At 43.3% G+C, this 22,660-nt stretch overlaps 5 protein-coding genes across 6 annotated transcripts; 3 read left to right on the top strand and 2 right to left on the bottom strand.

The window, feature by feature from the left end:
- Positions 1-2,652: 2,652 nt before the first annotated feature.
- Positions 2,653-4,964, bottom strand: BCIN_07g06920 (hypothetical protein). The gene is made up of 3 exons (XM_024694267.1): positions 4,520-4,964; positions 4,267-4,422; positions 2,653-3,894 (listed from the first exon to the last, which is right to left on the bottom strand). Exons 1-3 carry the CDS (start codon positions 4,866-4,868, stop codon positions 2,987-2,989), a joined length of 1,413 nt encoding a protein of 470 aa, XP_024550056.1. The 5' UTR covers positions 4,869-4,964; the 3' UTR covers positions 2,653-2,986.
- Positions 4,965-7,078: 2,114 nt separating this feature from the next.
- BCIN_07g06930 (hypothetical protein) lies at positions 7,079-8,477 on the top strand. The gene is made up of 2 exons (XM_001549766.2): positions 7,079-7,262; positions 7,354-8,477. The coding sequence occupies exons 1-2, from the start codon at positions 7,109-7,111 to the stop codon at positions 8,322-8,324; spliced, it is 1,125 nt and encodes a 374-aa protein (XP_001549816.1). The 5' UTR covers positions 7,079-7,108; the 3' UTR covers positions 8,325-8,477.
- Positions 8,478-8,988: 511 nt separating this feature from the next.
- Positions 8,989-10,227, top strand: BCIN_07g06940 (hypothetical protein). The gene is made up of 2 exons (XM_024694268.1): positions 8,989-9,273; positions 9,373-10,227. The coding sequence occupies exons 1-2, from the start codon at positions 9,186-9,188 to the stop codon at positions 10,125-10,127; spliced, it is 843 nt and encodes a 280-aa protein (XP_024550057.1). The 5' UTR covers positions 8,989-9,185; the 3' UTR covers positions 10,128-10,227.
- A 1,615-nt stretch (positions 10,228-11,842) lies between these two features.
- On the top strand, positions 11,843-13,770 carry BCIN_07g06950 (hypothetical protein). The gene is made up of 4 exons (XM_001549768.2): positions 11,843-12,215; positions 12,279-12,650; positions 12,719-13,120; positions 13,388-13,770. Exons 1-4 carry the CDS (start codon positions 12,014-12,016, stop codon positions 13,573-13,575), a joined length of 1,164 nt encoding a protein of 387 aa, XP_001549818.1. The 5' UTR covers positions 11,843-12,013; the 3' UTR covers positions 13,576-13,770.
- Positions 13,771-13,841: 71 nt separating this feature from the next.
- On the bottom strand, positions 13,842-22,594 carry BCIN_07g06960 (hypothetical protein). Of its 2 annotated transcripts, XM_024694269.1 has the most exons (4): positions 21,771-22,594; positions 21,190-21,600; positions 20,521-20,786; positions 13,842-20,452 (listed from the first exon to the last, which is right to left on the bottom strand). In XM_024694269.1, exons 2-4 carry the CDS (start codon positions 21,352-21,354, stop codon positions 14,047-14,049), a joined length of 6,837 nt encoding a protein of 2,278 aa, XP_024550058.1. In that variant the 5' UTR covers positions 21,355-21,600; positions 21,771-22,594; the 3' UTR covers positions 13,842-14,046. The 2 variants fall into 2 exon arrangements, with proteins under 2 accessions (XP_024550058.1, XP_001549820.2); XM_001549770.2 differs by lacking the exon at positions 21,771-22,594 and having other exon boundaries at positions 21,190-21,680.
- Between the last annotated feature and the right edge of the window lie 66 nt (positions 22,595-22,660).

Below are 22,660 nucleotides of genomic sequence, written 5' to 3' on the forward strand. Positions count from 1 at the left end.
ATTCATCCATAATGCCTATGTTCCACCACAACACAGTGAACACTTCCATTGGATATTGTCCGCAAATCATACAATGCACAAGTAGGTAGGTGTATGTATTGCGTCCGTCTGATCAAGTTCACATACTTGTTAGTTACTTTCATAGACACCTCATAAGGAACGCGTGATCTTGCAATCGTCTCTCCCTCTACAAATCTCGGGTGCGCTTCCCGAAAGGAGGGATCGGAGGATATGTGGTAAGTCGGTAATTCGGTAAGAATCTCGTTCATGTGAAATTTGTTGAATTGGGTTTTACATCGTACTTATGAGTATACTTGAAGCACATATATTGAAGCACATATATTGAAGCACATATATTAAAGCACAGTACCATTAACGCAGAAATAACCCAGTATAACAATAACACAAGCATAAAAACAAGCTCAGTATAATAATTTAAATTTGAATATCACACTGTTCATTCAAGAATTCATTCATCATTCCTCTCACCACCAATCACCCACCACCCAGTCCAGCAACCAAAATATAATATCCATCCTTTCATTCATCCCAGTCCCCCACCAACCGACCGACCACCCCCGCATTCCAAATTGCAGGTATCGACCCTCAAATTCTAGACGTGCAACATTTTGTTTTGGAAGGTCACGTGAGACTTGCATTCTCGAGATCTGATTGGTGGGATATGCTGATGGATTGATGGATTGATGCTTGGACTGGACTATGAGGTCATCGCATCTGTTCTGGTCTGGTCGGGATGAATGGAGGATGGTGGATGGATTGTGAGATGAAATTTATCTAGGGAGATATCGTGGATATGTTTGGTATTGTATTTTATTACACGGAAGGAAGGAAGGAGAGGGAGTTTGGAGTACATATATACAAGTATTAACGATGAAAATCGATACCGATTAGTAATCTCAAAGTAAGAAAGATGTTTTGATCGATTAGTATAAATCCGAGTCCGTATCTCATTTGTGTATTTGTATGTATGTTGAATGGGATATGAGTATGGGTGGAATATTATTATTTGCTATACCTCCGGAAGTTGATCTTCATTCGCGATACTGAAATCGAAAAGAGGAGACTGTTGAATATGAGAGAGATGAGGGGGAGTGAGGGCGGAGGAGGGATGCAAAGAGGGGTATAGTGGTTATGGTAGCAACGAGTATTAGAAAATCACTGGTGTATGTTGTATATAGGGAAGATAGAGCGAAGTTCATACATGCAATTCACATTTGGAGATTCGAGAGTTGAGAGAGAAAAAGAATTCTATAAGAAAAAATTAAAAAAAAAAAAAAAGATTATTAAATAAACGTATAAAACAAACACACATAGCACTATCCTATCCTATCCTATCTCAAAAAAAAACGAGAAATTCAAGCCTCGGATTCAGAAGAAAAAGAAAGAAAGAAAGCAGAAAAATAACTAATAAAAGTAAACCCTATGAAAGAAATGTGATATGTAGCAATACACTACACTAATATAATATCGGCTGAGTGTGGTATCACATGATATGATATGATATGATTTTTTCGGTTAATGTAAGGAGAGCTGACTGGGTGGGTAGGTAGGTAGTGTAGTATGAACACTTTGTTATTGGTTCTGTATGTATATGTGTATATGTATATATATGAAACAAGTTCTTTTCTTGTCTTTTCCTCTCAATTAAAAAGAACGAATGAATAAGTGAATGAAAGAAACCATGTAGAGATAATCCAACAAGTCGATCAAATTATATCCATAAGTATCACTACATACACATGGCATTCCAGCTTTGGAACCGATATATACGAATATAGATATATCGAACACGCGTGGGCGTGGACAATATACGAATACTTGACTTGCTCCGCGGGATTGAAGAAGGGTTGATGGGGAAATTGGAGGGAGATTGAGAGGATATGCAGTGGAATTGGAGATTGTGTGGGATTGGTGTGATTGGATCGGAGTGATAGAATTGGAATGGTAGGATATATTGTGAAATGAGTAGATATATTGTGTTAGATTTCTCTCCCGATATTAATATCAGCACGGAGTGAAATATGTAATATCATTCGAAAGATTAGAGGTATTGGAACGTGTTTTAGAATCTTGATGTAAACAAAAGAAATCATAGAATCGTATTGTCGTCCCGCGGATTTGGTTGTAGATAGGTCGGTATACTTTATATCATGCTCTACATATACTTCTCTTCTTTCACTTTGTGTGAAGGGAAATGGTGAGTTGGAATGTGGTTCGTATTATACATACTGGAGTAGTAGTATATTGTTAATCTATAGACTGCCTATAGCGGTTGCTACGCTTACTACGTAATACGCTTAAGCATGTCTAATTGAATAAAGTTAAATAGGGGAGTGGAGGGTATAAAAACCTCACCCCCCTGAATGCCCTCGGAGTCTGTTGTGGTAAAGTCCTGTCTTGTACAACACTTATAGACTGTGGGACCTGTAACTTAGAAGACGATATACATACCATATGGTTATATAGTCTTTGCATGAGCCCATATCACGACTTGTTGCAGCTAAACCATATTGATCAAAAGACAGGGCAGTATTACTAGTTCAGCATTGTTAGGAATAATTCCTTGCTTATCCCTTTATTCAGACTCAATTGCTATCCTATAGAGCCATGATTGTGCACAAAAAGGTCTAATGGGTTGAAAGAGATGAGATTCATTATTCATAAACTAAACTAAAATAAGACGGTTTAAACAATCCAGCGCTATTGTTGGCAATCTGAGACAACGACATATCCATGCAATGTGTATCCAGTGTCTGCAGCATGCCAACAAGAGATTGCTTAATCCCGCAAGGTAGGTGAAAGTCGAAGCATTATACCAGAGTTGACATCATCCATGAAGGAGTAGTCACTCGGGCATAGTTGCTCGGGAAAGAAGTGAAAGTTTCGAGGCAGCAATCACACCACCTCTCTGCCACAGCCCTAACTCAAAAAAAGGACTAGTAACATCAAATTACCATATCCCGCCCTAATGTGCCAGATAGATATCTTCACAACTGCATTCCTCTAAGCAAACTCTCTGATTCGGAACGATCTTCATCATCTCAGACACAACCTCCTGAACCCTCTGCTTATGCTCCACACTTTGCACATCCACCAACTTCAGCATCTCAAAGCCATCCCTCATACCTATTTTCGTCTGATCCTCACCCAATCCGCGAGATCTCTTGTATGCCATTGCTTCTGGTTGCGCCTCAACCCAGTCTCTTACCATCCAACCTTTATAAATCGACCAAACTTGATAATGACGAGTATACTCCTCCTTATTGGTAAGCCAATGATATTCTCTATCCAAATGACAATCGGGCTTCCAGCCAAAGATAGTCTGTTTGAGAAAGCGGATTGTAGCAGGATACCATTCCAGGCCCATACGAAACGGGTTTGGGATGAACCAATTCAGACCTGCAACATCGTTTTCGAGACTGTAATGAATTCCATGGTAGATACAGTAGAATTTGGAAAAAAAGTTGCGCTTGTATTCAAAGATTCTTGATTCGAGCTCACGATCTTTCTCGCCTCCTACTTTGGGATATGCAGCGAAACTGACAAATAACGTGATAGCTACGATACCTTCTAGCACGACTCTGCCATCCTGAATCACACAGCGTAAAGGACGGTATAGTGGAAGCATCCATTGGATCAAGAGATCTCCGAGTCTGTAGGGAACTGAGGCCTTTTTGTGGTTGAAGGTTCTGGGGGCTTGAACGAGGAGGGAGATCTTGAGACTGTGGATGGAGCGGAAGATTATCCAGTGGGGACGGCAGGTTAAGGCAAAGCAGACGGCGGTGCAGAGGTCGTTGTCGAAGGTTTGATGTTCGGAAATGAGACATCGGAAGATGAGACGGATGATTTCGGTGGGGAAATTGAATTTGGCGGCTATGATTGGAAATGGGTTAGCTGAAAGTCTTTTTAATCGAGTGCGAACATTAGAAAAAGTTGAGGTCAGAAGAATAAGATGTATAGAGAGTGTTAAAATACGGGTGCGGTGGAAAATTGGAGGATTCAACACATGACAGTGAGGACAAAACACAAACAGTAAATGAGAAGATGGCCTGGCATATTCTTCCACCAGATTGACCATTGCAGGTCATGGAACCAAGATGCAGCTTATGCCTTGGTGTTAGAAACTGTACATGAATGATCATCAAAAATCTTGATGGTGTGATAGTATGGAAATAGTTGGGGAGTTAACAGGGAAAACGCAAAATGGAAATAGAGGGAAAAAAGATGTGAAATGATGAAGCCGACCTCTTCTCTTAGCAGTATTGTATCTCCTCTTACGAGGTGGTTTAGAGATAATTTTATCTTCCTTCGACTTGATTTCTTGTGCTGGTCTCTCATTGTATCTTGTATCTTCCTTCGACTTGATTTCTTGTGCTGGCCTCTCATTGTATCTTGCCTTATCTGCGAGATATTAGTAAAGATTTAATTGACGCAAAGCCGCGTTTAAACAAAAGAAGATGGGAGAGGAAGGATAAAGAGAAAAGCTGCAGTTACGTACAGCTAGTTTGCCATGCTGGCTCATAATTGAAGCGATTCTGTTGGTTGTTGGGGCCGTTCTTTACTGCCATGTTATTACCAAACAGCGCGTATCCTGGGGGAACAGATTGAAGTTGATCTTCCTGAGTAAACATTCTAAGAGTATTATCTTGAGTTTCAAAGGGAAGTTGGCTGCCAGATGCAGCGGAACCATCCTTTGCAGAAGTCGATATGAGAGATAGGTCATTGCTAGCTGCTGAGATGCTGGCTGTGGTCGATACCGAAGTTTCCAAGGCAACGTTGTCTAATCTGAATTTCTTTGACTTGGGAGGCGCGAGAGATTTTGGAGGAGGACGACGCTTAGGAGGCATCTTAAAGGTTGAAATTGACTTTGTACTGTAGGAATTCTGTGTATGTGTGTATCGAAGATGGATGTGATGGCAGCCCAAGAAAAGGAATGAAAGTCCTTTATGGGGTGTTTGGAGGATTGAATTTTTGTTGATGGGAATGTTGGAATGCTTTAAATGATTGAAGGGCCGAGTCATTCCAAAATTAAGATCACCTGCGAATGTTGGCCTGATTAGATCTGGGAATGGTTGGTGAGAATTTTTACAGACAATTCGCTTAATTCGCTCTAATTGGTTTACCTAAATCTTCACATCCGCGTCTAAACGTGATCTAATTAATAAATGTAGATATCAATATGGCTTTTGATTGGTCTCCTTCATATTATAGAACTTATAAATTGATTTATTGTAATTTATAAAGCCTGCCCAGCTGTTCATTAGGTGATATCATGGTTACTCCACGAAATTAGGAAAACACTCGATGATTTCACTACCTTAATATTCCGAGAGAGACTTTGTTTAAGTCTCATAAGTTTGATGGTTTACTTTGGTATGTAAAAGCATCAATTGGCACTTGAAAAGATATTTTATGGGACCATGAGGGTGTGAAATCCAATGCAAACTCCCCTGATAGGAAGTCGATGGATGAAACACTAAACGTAGTTTGTAGTATTGAATCTTATGCCAATTTTGGTTAATTAAGCTATCAACCCTATTTAGTCTTTATCTTATTGCTGTGATAGATTCGTGGCAAAATTGGGTCTTGTCTAGTCACATATATGCATACTTTCAGCGAAAATAATCAACCCTGGCTTCAAACACAGCCTTCCATATACTCAGTCTCAAGGGGCTTGGGAGTCTGTTACTGACTACTTGATAATGTATGAAATCATAATAGCGCTTGATAAGAATTTGTTCTTCGACATTTTTCCCATCCCGTTCCCCAAATACAGCACAAGATAGATAGTAGGGCATGATCAAAGAATCTGGAGGACGATATTGAGGACCCACCCACTTCTTAAATAACATGAGTTGCTTTTGTTGAGAAGGCTTAAGATACTGATTGACATTTACCGGATCGTCAAGAAAGTACAGGCTGTAGAGGTAGTCATACACAATACTTTCGCCGTCGCCGTAGAACGACCTAGGTTGCTCATGATATGGATTAAACAATGGGATCTTGTCATATTTGAAATCGATGATACTGGGAATATGGTCCATGTGTTCTTTGAGGTAGTTTGTGTGGTCCGGGTTACGAAGAATTTCCCAGTTTCTGCGAGAAGTTAAGCCAAAACAAAGCGCTGAGCAGATATCAGGAGATTCTTTTTCGAGGAGATTATTCAATATTATGTTGATGATTTCCGTTGGTGCACTCTCAAAAGTGGATGGTTCTTCTTTAGGATCGTCTTGTATCTGGGCTTTCGTTGTAACTGTGGAATCATTACTGGATACTATGTTGGGTAAATCGCATTAGCATTATTTCAGGAACTTGCATTTGATCTTACCTTCGTCAACAGCTGCTTCTCCCGCAACAAGATTGCTTTCCAACTGATCGCTTGATGGTCTTGACTAGTGTCTTTGGCGAAGGTCTTGATAAGCTAAAGTGTGGAAACGAATGATCTGAGCCTCATTTTTTGACACTACACGAATTCGGTTAGTTTCGTTCATGACGAGGAGAGGTAAAAGTAACAATAGCGAGAATGAAAAGGACTTTACCTGTATGTGCAGCTCTCAGGCTTGAGGCGCTTTTATGAATGATAATACCATTCATCATTCTTAGTTGTATATCTTGAATACCTTCATGCTAGGAAGTTGACTTGATGGGAATCAATGGGTCTACTTTAAATGATAAATGTCCTGGTATCTTGGGTCTTTACTATATTGCGGTACATTATCACCTTGCGTTATACCGCCACATTACTTGCTTTACATAACATTGCTGTACAAATAAACCCAAAATTGTTTTCGGGTGGCCTCGGCTCAAAGAGTTCCCCCCTTATTGCCGAGATAGCCCCAGGATGCTCAAAGATGTATTGAGTTTCTCAAAGTGAATGTTGAATCAAAGATGAAAATGTTCTTTCTGGATGAAAAAGCTTTCACTACCTACCTATAGGGTAAGCCTTTCACTCAATTGTACCCGAATAGTGTTAGGAAGTACGCAGAACAATGATTACCTCTGCAACTTGCTGCTCTTTCTAGCCCTGCATTAACAACATTCGACATCACTTTCTTACGATAGTCGTACCAAATTAAAAATCAACAAGATGGCTTCTTCAAATGGCAAGAAATTCGAGCTAGGTAGTACTTCAGAGAATCAGTGGGAATGTGATATCGTATCAACCGCACATCCCAAGGTTCAGTCCCGTGTTGAGAAATGGCTTAGCCAAGTCGAGGACCAACAACTGCAAAAGATCGAGAGTAAGCCACAGCCTTCTTTTAATAAGACGATCAGGTCAATCACAGTACTGCAGTCTCGTAGCAGAATTGTTACTAACTAGTGTGTTTGCAGATCCTCGGATCCCCGTCGAAATTATCTTCCAAATTATCGAACTGCTCCTTAAAGATAAAGACGAATGCACAGCAGTCTGCGTAGCTATTACAGGTCGCGCTTACTATAAATTCTTCCGCTCAGTTTACCCCAAACCAGTGCTACTCGTTTCAAGACCACCGTGCTCTTACAACCCAACAGAGTTTCCACCTAGTCTCGCGAAGCTCCTAAACGATTGGTTTGCTCCAGAATACCGATTCTCAAAGCTACTCTATCAATACCTTCTTTGCTCTGTCTATGGATATGAAACCGACAGTCCAAAGGAGTGGGATTTGATCAGGCGAACTAGAGACTATTATAGCATTAGATCAACACAAGGACGCACAGTCGGAGAACTTATTTTGCCCAATCCATTTGGAATGGGAACTGATTGGTATCTTGCAGCAGTTCGCCAATTTCTCAAACATGTTGAAGAAGCTGCTCCAGACGTATCCACAGTCGGTAGTAATCTCATGCAATATGTACCAGTCTCGATACCCGGATTCTCGGTAATTGGACTAACAGTGAGTACATTCACATCGACGGGACTTCCAGTTCGTTTAGTCAACATGCCCTCATCGTCGGATATTAGACCTTGGCTACATGGAATACCATACCCTGCAGTAACTTCGACTGGATACATAATGCCTGGACAAACGATGCTCGGTCAAACACTCGACCAAGATCAACTTCGAGAGAACTTGAGGATGACCAATCTTGCGGTCAAAAACCAATACGCGAGAACCACACAAATGCAAAAAAGTTCCCTCTGGAATTTGATGGAAAAATACATTCAAAAGCGGATTCCAGATCGCGATTCAAGTGGTAATGTACTCAAGAAAACTCGGCGTATGTGTTTTTGGGAGGCAATCGTTCACGCTTCAAAACAAGATTGGGAACAATATTTCCTTCTTGTTGATGATGGGCTTGAGGTTTTGAAGGGCAATTTATAAGCTGGGTTGTGGATCAGAGGGTGGAAGCTTACGTTATATGGTTGAGATTCATGGGAGGAAGCTTTTCTACGATCTTTCACATGGCTATATACCATTCTCTGGACTTTGTTCTCGAAGGCTAATTCTACCAGGGAGATTGAAATGGCTTCGGCAAGCTGATGGACTTTTCAGACTATCTTGCAGGGGTCGACGTAGTCAGGTATACTCAAGGAATCTAGCTCGCAGTGAGAGAGTTTGAGATAGGCATCAGCAATGTATTCGCAGTTTCAGCAGAGCAAAAATATGGAGTAAACAATGGAATTCAACTCAGTCTACTTATTCGCAATTGACGATTTTTTCGCTTGTATTTCAGAGCTTTCAAGCAAACTCTTTCTCAAATCTACTTGACTAATTCACATTAATGAACTCTAACTTTAAGGATGATTTGCCATTGCAAACCCGCTTTCATAGCATGAGTTTCGGTATACCGATATCTCAAACATACGACCACTCACAAGATAAGGTGAAATTCCATTCAATCTTCATGATTATCCTGTATGCAATTCTCTAAGCGGATAAAACTCATAGTAGCGATACGGCTGCACAAACTTCGACAAAGTGAATTATTTCACTACGGCCCAAAGTTTTATAGTAGAAAATATTAGATACGTCATACGGAACAATCGATACGACATTGACTTTTATCGAACCTATTTAAGCTCCCGACTCTCCACACAGCGTTCTTCAAAATCCACATCAACCTCTTATCCTCTTCAATAAGAGAAAATCTGCACCAAACGACAGAAATTGATTACTTTACGGTAATTGCAGAAACTCTTTGATCCACGGTAGATACCAATTGAAAAATACTCAAAACGCATCATGGTTTCGAAACACCGCCCCAAGCCCAAAAAGCAGAACCAAGATGCTTTTTACGAATTCCCGGAATCTGAATTGGTTACGATTGCCAGTAAGTACTTTCTATTCCTTGTGACAAATACTTTTTGCCATTATCATTTTGTATAAAATGTGCCTGATTAAATCAAAAGCTAACATGATTACCTCTTAGATAATATTGCCCCAATGAAGAAGAACGAATTCAAGGGCTTCCCACTAGACATTATAAACATGATCTTCGACATGCTATACGAAGAAGATGAACCGACTACCATCATTTGCCTTGCCCTTACATGTCGAAACTACTGGGACTTCTTCCAAGGTAAACCATGGAAGAAGTTTTCATTCGGTACACTGGAAGATGGATCCTTCTATGAACGATCCTTCATCGAATTGACTGAAGCCTGGATCGGCCCCGCTTACCGTCGTATTGGCCCCGATAGTCGGCATATTGAAACACCTTTCTTGTCGCGCGCTGTGTATGGAGATCAACCCGGAAAGGAAGAAAAAACTTTAGATGATCGATGGAAAGACTATAAGACCTTGACTAGTCGAGATGAAGAGGCGGGTAGGTTAACTCGTCACGTTCCCAAGCCTTTCGGTGTGAGTGCGGATAAGTGGTATCCTCTCGCTGCACGGCAGCTCAGAGATGAAATGTCGAGCCCGAAAACCACCAACTGTAGGAGCGCTGCATTTCATAAGTCTTTTCGACATTCAAGCCTATGCCAATGGTTGCTGTCAAACGGCGGAGAGAAATGGCTACTTCTTGATAGAATGTACAAGAAAACGGATAATTGTGACGGGGGTTGTATAGCGGCATTGATGTGCTTTCCGGATGAAGGTCAATCTTGGCCTACGGCACCAAAGAGATATAAGATACCCGGAAAATGGACAAATTCGAGGAAGGTGAGGAAGACTCGGGAATGAAGTCTCCCGTATTTTTGATTGAAAGGTCACCGAAGATATGTGGGGCTACCACTTAATAAATGATGTATGAAAATAGATTTGGGTAATTCAACCGATTCCAATTTTACTCGAGGAAATGTATTTCCAGTGTGAATTAAATTTTTGATATTCCCGTCTCTAACTTTCGCAAGAAGTGAATATCTACCGGAACTATGCCAATCTGCTAAAACCTTGAGCGATGTACCATGATATCCAATTTATCGTCTCCATTCATCAGGTATGATGGAATTCTAGAGACTTGATCTGGATTCAGTGGACGAAAAGTCTTATATAATTATAAGATACAGGATTTGGATGATTCAATGACTTATCTTTTATACAGACTCCATATTCAAGTGAAACAATTTGCAAAAAGCATACATGAAATCCGTCAAATCATCCGCTCTATCCAGCACTGATGAATGACATGTGACCCTCGTTTCATCTTCAGGGGTTTTTAGCGCGCGATAGAACAAGGGCTTGACAACCCCGCATCGAATTTTTGACTAGGTGACCTCGCGTCTCCAGTCGTCCGTCAACTCATTGTGAAGTTTGGCATAGTCCGATGACGGCTGTTCCCTCAAACTATGCCTATACTTGGGCTTTGATACCAATGTTCACTTCTGATGGACCTTCCTCGACCTTCCCGCCGGAAAGTGGCAGTCTTCTTGTGAATTAACTTTCCGCAAGAAAGCATGCAACTCCATTCGACATCTCTACAGCGCACTGTTTTACGTCGTGACACCTGTCTGAAGGCTAAAAGCCAGTAAAGAAACTTGACGTCTGTGTGAAAAAGCAAAGAATGCGAAAACTGTGAGACAGTCTCGCTGGAGAGAAGTCGCCGATCAGTTGTTTTGTAGTGCGCAAAGAAGCACGATGGTATGCAGAATCAATTCAAGCAAAGACACGAAAACCAAGAACGGATTCCTCTCGACTCGTACAAACGATAATAATTGCATCGGACTAGCAGAATTGGAGGATAGACTGGTGAGCAAATTGGATGACTTTGGATGCTCTGATCAAAACAATCTGTTGGCTATTGAGCTACGAATTCATGTAAATGCGACCTCCCTCGAAAGTTCACCAGATGGCGCTTACCTTTCCACCCATCAAAAAAGAGCGGTCAGATTGTTTACATCTCTCGATCTTTCCTAAATAAACCTCACTTTCGATAGCATTACTGTACCCCGCCCGGACTGTGGTCTTCATAGCAGGAAAGTACGATTCCGATTGCGATCTGGAAAAGTATTTTGGTGATCTTCTCCGCACAGCCAGCGCAGCGCACCGCATCATCACGAGAAAAAAACTCAACTTCGAAGGTTATGCCTTCCCTCTCCAAAATTCCAAACACAATCAAATCAGTCTTCTCAAAGCACAACAGACAATTCCACCAATCTTCTCTCTCTTATCACAAACTGGGATCTCCCCTCAATTCATCTATCTATCTATCTATCTCCAATCTCCAATCCGTATCACACACCCGGTAAAACCACGGCCTCTCCAGCCCCCCATCTTTCCTCGTCGATAACCTTAAGAGTCTCTGATTACTTCATAAAGTCGGTGCAATCAATATCTATGTGGGGCCCAGCGATAGACACAAGATCACTTAGGTAACTTTAATTGTCCAGATTCCTGACGATCTCTCGATTTCCACGAGGAGCGGTGGGTACGGAAAAAGAATTTTCGGTGACGTCCGTGGAGCTAGATATAATATCGAGTGAGGAGGGTGGGTAGGTCATTTAACTTCATATATATATCTCGTGACGAGGATTTCCGAGATTTTTCTTCACCTTTTCATTTCTCTTCGGTCTTGAAATTTTCTTGCTGTTACGTGGAAGACGAGACGGGTCAAGACAAGACAAGACAAGATGATAAGTTCACACATTGTCTCAGGGCTTTTGGGCTTGGGATGTTTGGTTGGTGGCTCTGGTGCTACGGGATATGGACCTAGCTATGCTACCAATAATGCAACCAAATATGTTATTATGGACAATGACTGGAGTTCAACCGGCTTCATCCCATATCTCATAGCTCTCGATGCCGGATGGGAAGTCTTAGGTTTAACATCCTGTGCGCATCTCCTCTCTCATGATTGAAGATTCATTTTCAGCTGACAATCCCCCCCCATCTCAGGTACCGCAGATACATGGCAACACCAAGTCGCACTACATGCACTAGCTACCCTCTCTCTCGGTAACCTGACGAGCTGTATCCCCGTAGTTCCGGGCTCTACATTCCCGCTCATCAATACCGCCACGAGATTCCAAGCATGGGAGGCGGTTCATGGTAAACTTCCTTGGGAGGGTGTATTTGCTCCGTATAATGCTACAGCGGAAGCAGCGGGAAGTGATCCCACCTCAGGAGATAACCCTTTCAGAGTTGTAGAGGGGGCTTTTGTAGAGGGAATGCCAAGTAATTATTCCATTAACGGATTGAAGAAAAGTCAGAGTGCTAGTGCATTTATGATTGAAATGGTGCATAGATATCCGGGCCAAGTTTCGATTTGTAAGTTTAAAATTTTTGCTCATCTCCTTGTAATTCAATTCTTATCCCAAAACTAACAACCCGCCCAGTCGCCGGCGGCTCTATGACCAACGTCGCTCTCGCGGTCCGCTCCGATGACAACTTTGCCTCCCTCGCCAAAGAACTCGTCATAATGGGCGGCTACATCGACGACAATCTCCTCCAAGTAACCGGTAGCGTGTTGCAAGCCGATCTCAGCTCAGACATCAACCTGATGGTTGATCCCGAAGCCGCCAAAATTGCTTTCACAGCCAACTTTCCCAAGATCACTTTCGCAGGCAATGTAGCGAATCAGGTGATGAGCACGCAGGACTTCTTGGACGAGGTAAAGGAGGTTAGCAACCCATACTCGGAATTAGTGTGGGGACATTACGGGACGGAATTTCCGTTCTGGGATGAAACCGCAGCGGCGATTATGGTTGATGGATCGATTGTGGAGAATTCTACGAGCTGTGAGTGATTTTTGATCTTTTCTGTTTTCGAGATACACGACGTTCCTCTGCCTTTCATTCGGTCATAAAACCAAACCGAAGAAAGTTCTTCCAATTCCTTTGCACCTACCTGGAAACCACTACCACATCTATATCTACCCTACCATAATCGTAATTCATTTCCCCTACAATTCCCATAAATAAAAGAAGAAAGTTTCTTCCCCACCTCCCATCCCCACCTCCCCCAAAACCCCAAACCCCCCACTAATTCCCCTCTCCTCCCTCTAGTCTACATCGACGTCGACACATCCTACGGCTCGCCCAACTACGGCAACATCCACGCCTATCAAGAAGCGCTGATGCCGCCCGGCCTGCGCAAGGTCGACTACGTCAATCGCATCAATGGTGATACATTGAAGAGCATGATTAAGAGAGCCGTGCAGTTTCCGAGGAATTGTTCTTCTATGGGGAGATAGAGGGGATGGGTGAATGGATAGTTAGATAGATGTTTAAAACAATTGTTCATCGAATCCATGAATCCTCTCATAATTATCTATAGTGATTAGTTGCGAGGCTCGATATCTCAAGGAAGGGCATGCTACTGAGGGAGAATATTATCAAACTAAGGTCAGACACAAGCCAAGCATCGATCAAATCCATAGAAAATACTACATCACAATTGAAAAAAAATGAATACTTATGAATAATTATATCTTATCATACTTCTAACTACGCGACGTAATGCATTGCTCTAAAGACTATAAGCCGACCATTCATTTATCAAAATACCAGAAACATGGCTTAAACGAAAGAAATTGTAATAGAGTACAGAGTAAAAAAGTTGCATCATCCTCTAATCCTCTTTCCATCCCGGATCCCCCATCTCATATGGTCATATAATCATGCCGAACCCCTCGTTTCAAACCATGGCATTTATAAACCCAACCTTAAGGTCTTCCCAAGAACTTCAATGCCTCTTCTCTTTCCTCAACTGGCAACATAGACAAAACCTGTCTGATACCAGCCATAGCACCACCACTTAACCCTCCCTTAGCACTAGGTCCGCTGGCTCTGAGCAAAGCCGAAACCTCAGCAGCTACACCCTCGATCTTCATTTGTTCAACCTTCTCGTGAACAACCTTTCTGTTCTCCTCATACCACATGGCTACACTCTTATCATCAGTTTGGAATGCTGGAATTGCAGTCCAAGCGGCAAGTTTTCTCAAGTTCTCTGGTCTGGTACCAGTTGGTGATTTCGAGTTGGCGGATAACATGCGCTTGAGGATGTACTCCTCGTTAACACGTCTTCGTACACGCCAGTAGAAGAATCTTCTAGCCTCTCTCCATTTCAATGACTCTCTGATAACACCCTTTGCCTTCATACGTCCAGCACGGTCGTGAAGATCAGCGAATTGAAGCGAGATTTGATTGTAGACAGGAAGTAATGCCTTCTCTCTTTGCTCAACCTTAACCTTGATTTCAGCCAACTTCTCCTGTCCAGCAGCATTGTCGAGTAATTGTTTCTTGAGCTCAGCGTACTCTGGGTCGAGACGGGCCATGGTCTCCAATTGCTTGTCCTTACGGTACTTGATGTTGACAATACCTTCTGGTTCCAAAACACCACCGCGAGAATCTTCATCGGCGTACATCTCCATGAATTCTGGGTTGATTGTAGGATCAACGACGACCCAAGAACCACCTCTAAGCTCACCGAATGGTGGGATGTAGACAAAGATTGGTTGCTCGTATTTAACCAAAGCATCAACGATGTAACTTCCATACTTGAGAACTTCGTTATACATATCACGTTGACCACCAGAGAAACCTCTCCAGTTAGCCAAGATCATCAATGGCAATTGCTCACCATTGTTGAAGTCCTTGATAGCTTGAGCGGTCTTGAAAGCGGAGTTAGGATACCAGACACCACCAGCTTCGTTGGAAATTTGTTCGGTCGAATCTGGGTTTGCTGGATCGGCAGGTGTGATGTTCTCAACTGAGCGGGTCTCGACAGCGATGACACCCATTGGGATACCACCAAGACGAGCACGACCAACAACAACAGTCTTTGCCCATCCACCGAGAGTCTCAACGAAGGAGTCCTTGTCGAAAAGACCTGGCATGAATCCTTCATCGTCGTCCTTACCAGCGATGAGGTTTCTAACATCATAAGGTTGCTTTTCTGGTGGAGTGTAAACAATATCACGATCCCAAGAGTCAGCAGCAGGTCCGATCGGTAGAGGGCTGTTTCTCTTGTCTGGAACGTAAGCCATCCATTCAACAATCTTGGAGACACCCTCAAAATCATCATTGGCAGTCATGTGAGAGACACCATTCTTGTACATGATTTGGGTACCACCAAGCTGCAAGTTGGAAGTATAAACTTCACGACCGAGAAGTTTGTTGATGGCAGGGGCACCAGTGAGGATGATTGGTTGTCCTTCAATTTGAATAGCACGTTGACCAAGACGAACCAAGTATGCACCGATACCAACTGAACGACAAGTTACCAAAGTGATGGTAAAGATATCTTCGTAAGCTCTTGAAGTGGCACCGGCAATCAAACCAGAACCCTTCAAACACTCAACACCAAGACCATCTTCAGCACCAACGATAGTAACGATCTTATGTCTTGTCTCACCATCCTCAACAACCTCCTCAGTGATGACATCCTTGCTCTTACCATCTTCAAATCTCTTCTTGGCTTCAGTATCCAAGTAAAGATATTTGAAGCCGGCTTCTTGTCTCTCAGGGTTCTTCCAGGCCACCTTGAAGTAAGGCATAAGTTCTTCAGCCATACCAATACGAGCACCAGAGTTGGCAGACAAGTAGATACGTGGAATACCCATCTTTCTTGCGAGTTCCGTGCACTTGTGGAAGAATTGATCTTCTTTTGGTCCGAAACTACCGATTCTGAAAGTGATATCGTTGGCGACAATGATAAATTTACGGCCACGAGGATATTCCGGTGTCTTGGCAGTGATGAGCCAACCAACCATACCGTGAGTGTTAGTACCAGGTTCACGCGAAACCTCGGCGAGACCATCATTGTCATCTAAAACGAGTTCACTGTACTCGATACATTCACCAGTAGGAGGTTGTTTGTCGGCCAAAGAAGAGTGCTTGCGGACAGCCTTGACCCAACTGTTTTGAATGGCTTGTCTAAAAAGCTCTGGGAAATCGTATACGTATTGAGTACCCATGAGATGAGCCTTGTATCTCTTTGGTTGCAACCATTCCTTGGTGGGGTATGGAGTAGATACTGGTCTCAAGTGCATGGAACCAATCTTGGTGGTACCACCGATACTTTGGAAGACCCATTCACCACCCTTCTCAGATTTACGCTCAGCATACATCTCGACTTGGATGACGTAACCAGAGGTATTGGTAATGACAACACGAACTGGATATGGCATGCCAGTGGATGGATCCGTGCAGATGATACGGATCTCAGCACCAGTGACACGGAGTCTCCAAAGACGTCTACCGAATCGCTCCAAGAAGCCGCCAAGAGCTTGTTCGATCTCGGGGGGTTGAAGAGGGAAGACAGGAGAGAAGTTGATGAAGATGTGGTTAAGATCAGAGTTGTTGTTTCCAATGATCTCAAGAGCATCCAAAATATCATTCATCAATCGATCGGACTCAGAGATCAAATACTCAGCTGTAGGAATCTCATCACGAAGTCTTCCAGGACGCACGACAGCACGAGTAAAGTATCTCTTATCGCTTGTAGCTTCCTTTCCAACTGCCTCATAGATGTGGATGTTTCTGTTTTCAGTGAAAACTGGGGTAATCTTGAATTTGGAAAGTCTTCCTAACTCAAGTTGGAAAGCCAAAGCGGGCTCACTGTGACGAATACTCTCATCTTCCTCGTAGTTGGGGCCTCTGAAAGTGTAGTATCCAGGGTACGAACCATCTTTGTGGCCACAGATGAATGTAAGACGACGAATGCGACGGTTGAGAAGCTCCTCCTTGTAGTCGTTGACGATCAGCTTGATCTTAGCAACAGTCTCGTTGTCATCAAGACTCTCAGCATCTTGAATGGCGACATTGCAGACGGCAGTAAGCTCATCCTCAGTATCGATGCGGGGAGGTGCGACCTTGCGCTTGCCACCAAGTTCCGGCAAAAGACCATTGCCCTTCTTCTTAGCTCCAGAGACAGGGAAGACCTCAAGGGCCCGTTGCAAGTACTCCTCGGCTTCGTCGAGATATTGAACTGGTACAATGACACCCTTTCTTGTTGGCTCATGGTCAGGCTTGTTGGTAAGGTAGGTCATGTCACTAATAGAGCTGACGCGTTTAAATGGGTTGCCGGATTCATGCGAAGGGGTGGCTGGTGTCGAAGGGGCAGAGGATTGAACTGGCATGCCAAATTCCGAAGCTCCAACCTTTCTTAAGACAAAGTCCCATGAGACAATGAAAGGAGGGTCAGAACTCTCGTTGTGGTACTCAATCTTCTTGAGGGAGTATGCTCTGTAGGCACGACGAATATATACTTCGAGAGCTGCGAGAGAGACCCAAGGATCGCTATGTCCGAAGAAAATTGGCAAAACGTCAAAGACAGTGTACTTAGAATCAACAACCTCCTTGAGAACCTCAATATCAGGTTCTCTATGTTCCCATCCGGTCTCACCGTATCTTGATTCAACAACCGAAGATCGAAGGATGTGCTCCATTTGTGCAGCACGTTCCTCCAAGGATGGAAGAGCACATTGGATAAGAATCTCACGTGCCTTCAAGGAAACCTTGGCAGTTTGACGGGCCTCAAGTTCAGTGAGGTTTCGAAGAGAAGGTCGGAGATGCTTAGCAACATCGCCTGCATTGGGCTTGTTTGGCCGATACTCCTCGAGAATAGCGAGAATCAAGTTGTTCTTTGCACCGACTCTGCTGTGCGACAGAACAATTTGAATGACCTTGGAAATATCATCCTTGTTCTCATCTCTAAGCTTAAGAATAACCTCCTCATCACGCGAGGTACGACCAGAGAAGAGGCGCTCGACAGATGCATACTTCTCGAGAAGACCAGAGAAGACGGCAAACTCGTGAGCTTTTGGCCCATTTTGGTAGCGGTTGAGAATTTCAATCAGTGGAGCGATGGAAGCGGTAAGAAGATCAACATCACCAGGCGCAACATTCTCATCCAAGAATTTCTGAAGAGCCTTTGAAATGTTCTTGGCTGGAAATTCAGCATTGCGAGACTTGCCACGGTCAAGGATTTGAGTCAAGGTAGCATCCAACTTTTGTGGCATTCTTGCGTGGAGAGCTGAGAACTGAGCATTGAATTCACCATATGGCAATTCTGGATCTCTGAGAACCTCAATCAACTCCTTCAGAGTGGAACCCATGATGACTTGATTGTCAAAACCATCAAGGATATTGTTGAGAATGTTGCGGAGGAGCACGAAACGTTGAGCAGCCTTGGTACCAACAATTTGTGGTGGTCCAAGATCTGGTAGCTGGCCCAAGAAAGGTTGAGCATGCTTAACTCTCGATGGATCATCAAGAGCAAGAATGGCAAGGATATCACCAGCCTCTAGAGTTGCTCCTGGTTGCTTGATGAGTTGTACGATACCATCTTCCCCGGCAATAAGAGGCATATACATCTTCATGACTTCGACTTCAGCGAATGGCTGACCGGCCTTGATGTGTTCTCCGTTCTCAACAGTGAATTTGACAAGCTTTCCTGGGGATGGAGTTCTGAGTTGAGTGGGGTCATTCTCTTGTTCAAGTAAACAAGTCTTGCTGTCAACACTTAAACGAGTAGCACCGACCTCCTCCTTCCAGTAAACGTTGTGAGATCGTCCACTGAGAAGAACAAGAAGACCACCGTCGCTCAATGCACGCACACCAACAGAACACTTGGATCCGTTAATGAAAAGGTGGTAGCTATCTAAGCTGGATCGAGTAGCAGTGAACTTGTATCTGTGACCATCATAAATGAAGTCAATTGGGAAAACAGTCTTGAGAATGTCCTTTGATGGAACTTGACCCTTCTCCAGAGAAGTTCTGTATTCAGAAATGCAAGCCTCGCTAGCAATGTGGGCTTTTGTGACGGCACCACAGACGACTGCAAGCATGGGATCCGGTCTCTCGGCAGTCAATTTATTGGAGATAAGTTCATCAAGCCATCCAGTGGTAATGGTGTTATCTTCAAAGGCAGGGGTCTCTAAAAGTTTAATCAAGTATTCAACGGTAGTTCTGAAATCACCACGAATACTCAATTCCTTCAAAGCGACAACCATATGTTTTCTCGACGCAGATCGATTCTCACCGTAGGCGAAAATATGTCCGAATTGCGAATCAGAGAAACTGTGAATACCACCAGCGGTACCAACAGAGAAATAACCCCAAACGTTGGAACTACTCCTGAAGTTCAACTCGTGCATAGTACCACTCGAAGGCTTGAAGCCCTCTCCTGGATCTTCAGATGTAATACGACAAGCGGTGGTGTGTCCCTTTGGTGTTGGTCTTCTTTGAGTTTGGATGCTCTTCTCTTGGGAGAAATCGAAATCAATTTCGGTGGTAGTCGAAGGATCAACTCCGTAAAGTAATCTGATATCCTTAATTCTGTGCAAAGGAAGACCCATTGCAATTTGGAGTTGAGCCGCAGGTAAGTTAACACCACTGACCATCTCAGTTGTAGGATGTTCGACTTGCAATCTTGGGTTCAATTCCAAGAAGTAGAATTTGTCATCGGAATGCGAATACAGATATTCAACCGTACCGGCGGAAACGTATCCTACAAGACGACCAAGACGGACAGCTGCCTTCTCCATGGCTTGGAAAGTGGCTTGTTTGGCAACAGTAACTGGAGCCTCCTCGATAATCTTTTGATGTCTTCTTTGTACGGAACAATCTCTACCAAAGAGGGAGATGTTATTTCCATACTCATCAGCCAACAATTGAACCTCCAAATGTCTCGCATTACCAGCCAACTTCATGATGAAAATTGGAGAACCAGGGATTTCACTCGCGGCAGCTTTGTAAAGGGCTTCGAAACCTTCTTCTGATTCAGCCTTTCGAATACCCTTTCCACCACCACCTTCAGATGCTTTAATCATGACTGGGAATCCGATCTCTTTTGCCTTTTGTAGACCTTCCTCCCATGATTGAACACATCCCTTCATGTACACCGAGTCTTCGACAGTAACAATACCCTCCTCATTAACCTCTACCTTATCAACACCAGTTCCTGACCAAGGTATACAAGGTACCTTGGCGTGTTGTGCAACAATAGTAGAAGAAATCTTGTCACCGAGCGATCTCATGGCCGAACCTGGAGGACCAATGAATACAATCTTTTTCGGACTCGCAGCTAAGGATTCCGGAAGTTTTGGATTCTCTGATGCATGTCCCCTGAAAGATTTATTAGTTTCTGTCTCCAAATCATCTTGTGTGAGATTATGTGAGGGGCAAAAACTTACCATCCAGCCCAGACAGCATGGACATTCATTCTCTCGGCCACATCAACAATTAATTCGACGTTGGCATAATTGTTGTTATTCGTACCACCCGGAACCTCAACATATTGATCTGCCATACGGATATAATCTGCGTTGGCTTGGAGATCCTCCGGGGTGGCCATAACCGTGAACTGGATAGCCTTTTCATCTCCAAATGTTTCGTATGCCCATTTTCGTACCGATCGAATTTCTTTTACGGCAGCAATTCCGTTATTTGCAATCAAAACCTATTCTCAACTGTTAGTTATATTTCTAGACCAAGTGAGAATGTGCCAGTCCCAAAATTCCCGGTCCGCAACAAGGGAGCAGATTGTACATCGTCCATTGTTAATGGGGGCAAGCCCCCAAACCCCCATAGCTCGCTACGCTCGAAGTTTTCATTATATACATTTGAAGACGAGGTATCCAAAACAAAATATGTAGGGAAATAAGTCTTCTGGCATGCTCCACTACTCGGCCTGTTCATCTGCCACCCACCCAGCAAGCCATTACTCCTCTTGAACGACCAGTGTTCAAAAGCTCAAATCAAACAAATACATCCTCTCGTACAGTCTGCCTCCATGGCAATGGCCCCCGGAGGGCCAGCGGAGCGTCACCTCACCCAGACTTAAAAAAAAACTCTTTACTCACATTTGTAATAACCGTATGTCCATCACTTGCTGCCACAAAGTCCTTAACCTTACCCGCAGGAGCATTTTCTAGCTTGTTTCCTCCAATGAAGTGATCTGCAAGATTATGTCTCGCGGCGTAAGAGGACACTATTGGTACTGTTCCGTTTGTATGTGGTTCCGCCATTGTGAATGTTGCTGGAGATTCGAGTGTCTTTGAAAAGTAATCAGGGCTCAATGAAGAGCAGGGAAGAGAACTTGTGCCAAAGAAGGAATTGAGGCTTGGAAATGGTGGAAGGAGAGGAGGCTGTATTCTTAAGCCAGGCGGGAAAATGGTTGAGCGTCAGATAATTATTGAGGAACGGACTCCGAAACCCCTCAAGAGATTTCTAGATATGAGGAATTGGAAGAACTCCGAAATGAATCTGGAGGTCTTTGTATATTGTGAGAAAACGGAAAGATTAAAGTTGCACTGTAAACAAAATACAAAAATGGTGGAAGCTTAAAGTTTTCGGGGGAGAGGTTGAGGGTTGAGGGTTGAGGGGAAAGGGAAGGGAAGGGGAGGGAAGGGGAGAAATGTTCATGAAGGTTTTATAATCTTACCTGGGGTATCTCAATCTAATGGATGCTTGACAGAAAAAAGATTGGAGACGGTCCCTTCTTTCGGCGAATGACGTCCGAATATTACAAAGTAGTCTGTGTGTGTGTGTGTATGCTCGGAGGGGAAAGGATACACAGCAAATTAATATCGAGGAAGAGTTGAGGTGAGGCGGGATAGTAATGAGCAAGTAAGGTAAGTCAGAAGGGAGGGAGGTGGGAGGATGGGTATATGTTATATGTATGATGTATGATGTGTGGAGAGAAGACGGGAGGAGAGGAGAGGAGCAGAGAGGAAGGTCCAGAGTGAAGAATGTATCAATGTATCTATTAAAAAGTGCAATACAAGCCAGCGGGATAGTGTGGTCTGGTATGTATGTGTGTATGTGTGTGCTGATTGCTAGTTGAGAGACTTCAAGTATCGTCGAATGAGGGGACGAGAATATAGTAGACAACACAACAATCAACAATCAACAAGTTTCAAAATTGATGATCTACAAAATAGAAGAAAAAACTCCCCATGTTACGGCGATCAGGTTCCTTTTTCATCTGCCTCTATGTAATAAGTCTTACTTGCTTGTACATGGCATGAGATTCAAAGCTCGATCGCTTCTCTTGACCGAGTCTCATTATTTTGATTTTCCATGCGAGATGCGAGATGCGCGATGCGAGAGTGCGTATGTATCATCATCGATATGCCGTCCGCATTCGTTTCGTCAGTCTTTGGTGTTTAGTGTTTACGAAGGAGTGTTGACGAAGTAGTCTTGACGAAGTAGTCTTGACAGAGCAGTCTGCAGTCTTCAGTCTTCAGTCTTCAGTCTTCAGTCTTCACCCTTCACTATCAAAAATTGCATCTCTCCAATTTCTCCAATTTCGCAAACCTCTCAACCATCCCT

This window comes from Botrytis cinerea, chromosome 7, assembly GCF_000143535.2.
Source record: "Botrytis cinerea B05.10 chromosome 7, complete sequence".
In the NCBI taxonomy this organism is placed as follows: domain Eukaryota; kingdom Fungi; phylum Ascomycota; class Leotiomycetes; order Helotiales; family Sclerotiniaceae; genus Botrytis; species Botrytis cinerea.

What these genes read in the sequence shown, in the direction of transcription:
- BCIN_07g06960 (XM_024694269.1), bottom strand. Translation starts at nt 21,354, where the DNA reads ATGGCGGAACCACATACAAACGGAACAGTACCAATAGTGTCCTCTTAC. An exon ending in GACATACGGTTATTACAAAT is followed by an intron (nt 20,787 to 21,189) that starts GTGAGTAAAGAG and finishes AGTTGAGAATAG; the next exon opens with GTTTTGATTGCAAATAACGG. An exon ending in CATGCTGTCTGGGCTGGATG is followed by an intron (nt 20,453 to 20,520) that starts GTAAGTTTTTGC and finishes TAAATCTTTCAG; the next exon opens with GGGACATGCATCAGAGAATC.
- BCIN_07g06920 (XM_024694267.1), bottom strand. Translation starts at nt 4,868, where the DNA reads ATGCCTCCTAAGCGTCGTCCTCCTCCAAAATCTCTCGCGCCTCCCAAG. An exon ending in GCCAGCATGGCAAACTAGCT is followed by an intron (nt 4,423 to 4,519) that starts GTACGTAACTGC and finishes AATATCTCGCAG; the next exon opens with ATAAGGCAAGATACAATGAG. An exon ending in CAATACTGCTAAGAGAAGAG is followed by an intron (nt 3,895 to 4,266) that starts GTCGGCTTCATC and finishes TTCCAATCATAG; the next exon opens with CCGCCAAATTCAATTTCCCC.
- BCIN_07g06940 (XM_024694268.1), top strand. Translation starts at nt 9,186, where the DNA reads ATGGTTTCGAAACACCGCCCCAAGCCCAAAAAGCAGAACCAAGATGCT. An exon ending in TGAATTGGTTACGATTGCCA is followed by an intron (nt 9,274 to 9,372) that starts GTAAGTACTTTC and finishes ATTACCTCTTAG; the next exon opens with ATAATATTGCCCCAATGAAG.
- BCIN_07g06930 (XM_001549766.2), top strand. Translation starts at nt 7,109, where the DNA reads ATGGCTTCTTCAAATGGCAAGAAATTCGAGCTAGGTAGTACTTCAGAG. An exon ending in ACAACTGCAAAAGATCGAGA is followed by an intron (nt 7,263 to 7,353) that starts GTAAGCCACAGC and finishes GTGTGTTTGCAG; the next exon opens with ATCCTCGGATCCCCGTCGAA.
- BCIN_07g06950 (XM_001549768.2), top strand. Translation starts at nt 12,014, where the DNA reads ATGATAAGTTCACACATTGTCTCAGGGCTTTTGGGCTTGGGATGTTTG. An exon ending in TCCGGGCCAAGTTTCGATTT is followed by an intron (nt 12,651 to 12,718) that starts GTAAGTTTAAAA and finishes CAACCCGCCCAG; the next exon opens with TCGCCGGCGGCTCTATGACC. An exon ending in TGTGGAGAATTCTACGAGCT is followed by an intron (nt 13,121 to 13,387) that starts GTGAGTGATTTT and finishes TCCTCCCTCTAG; the next exon opens with TCTACATCGACGTCGACACA.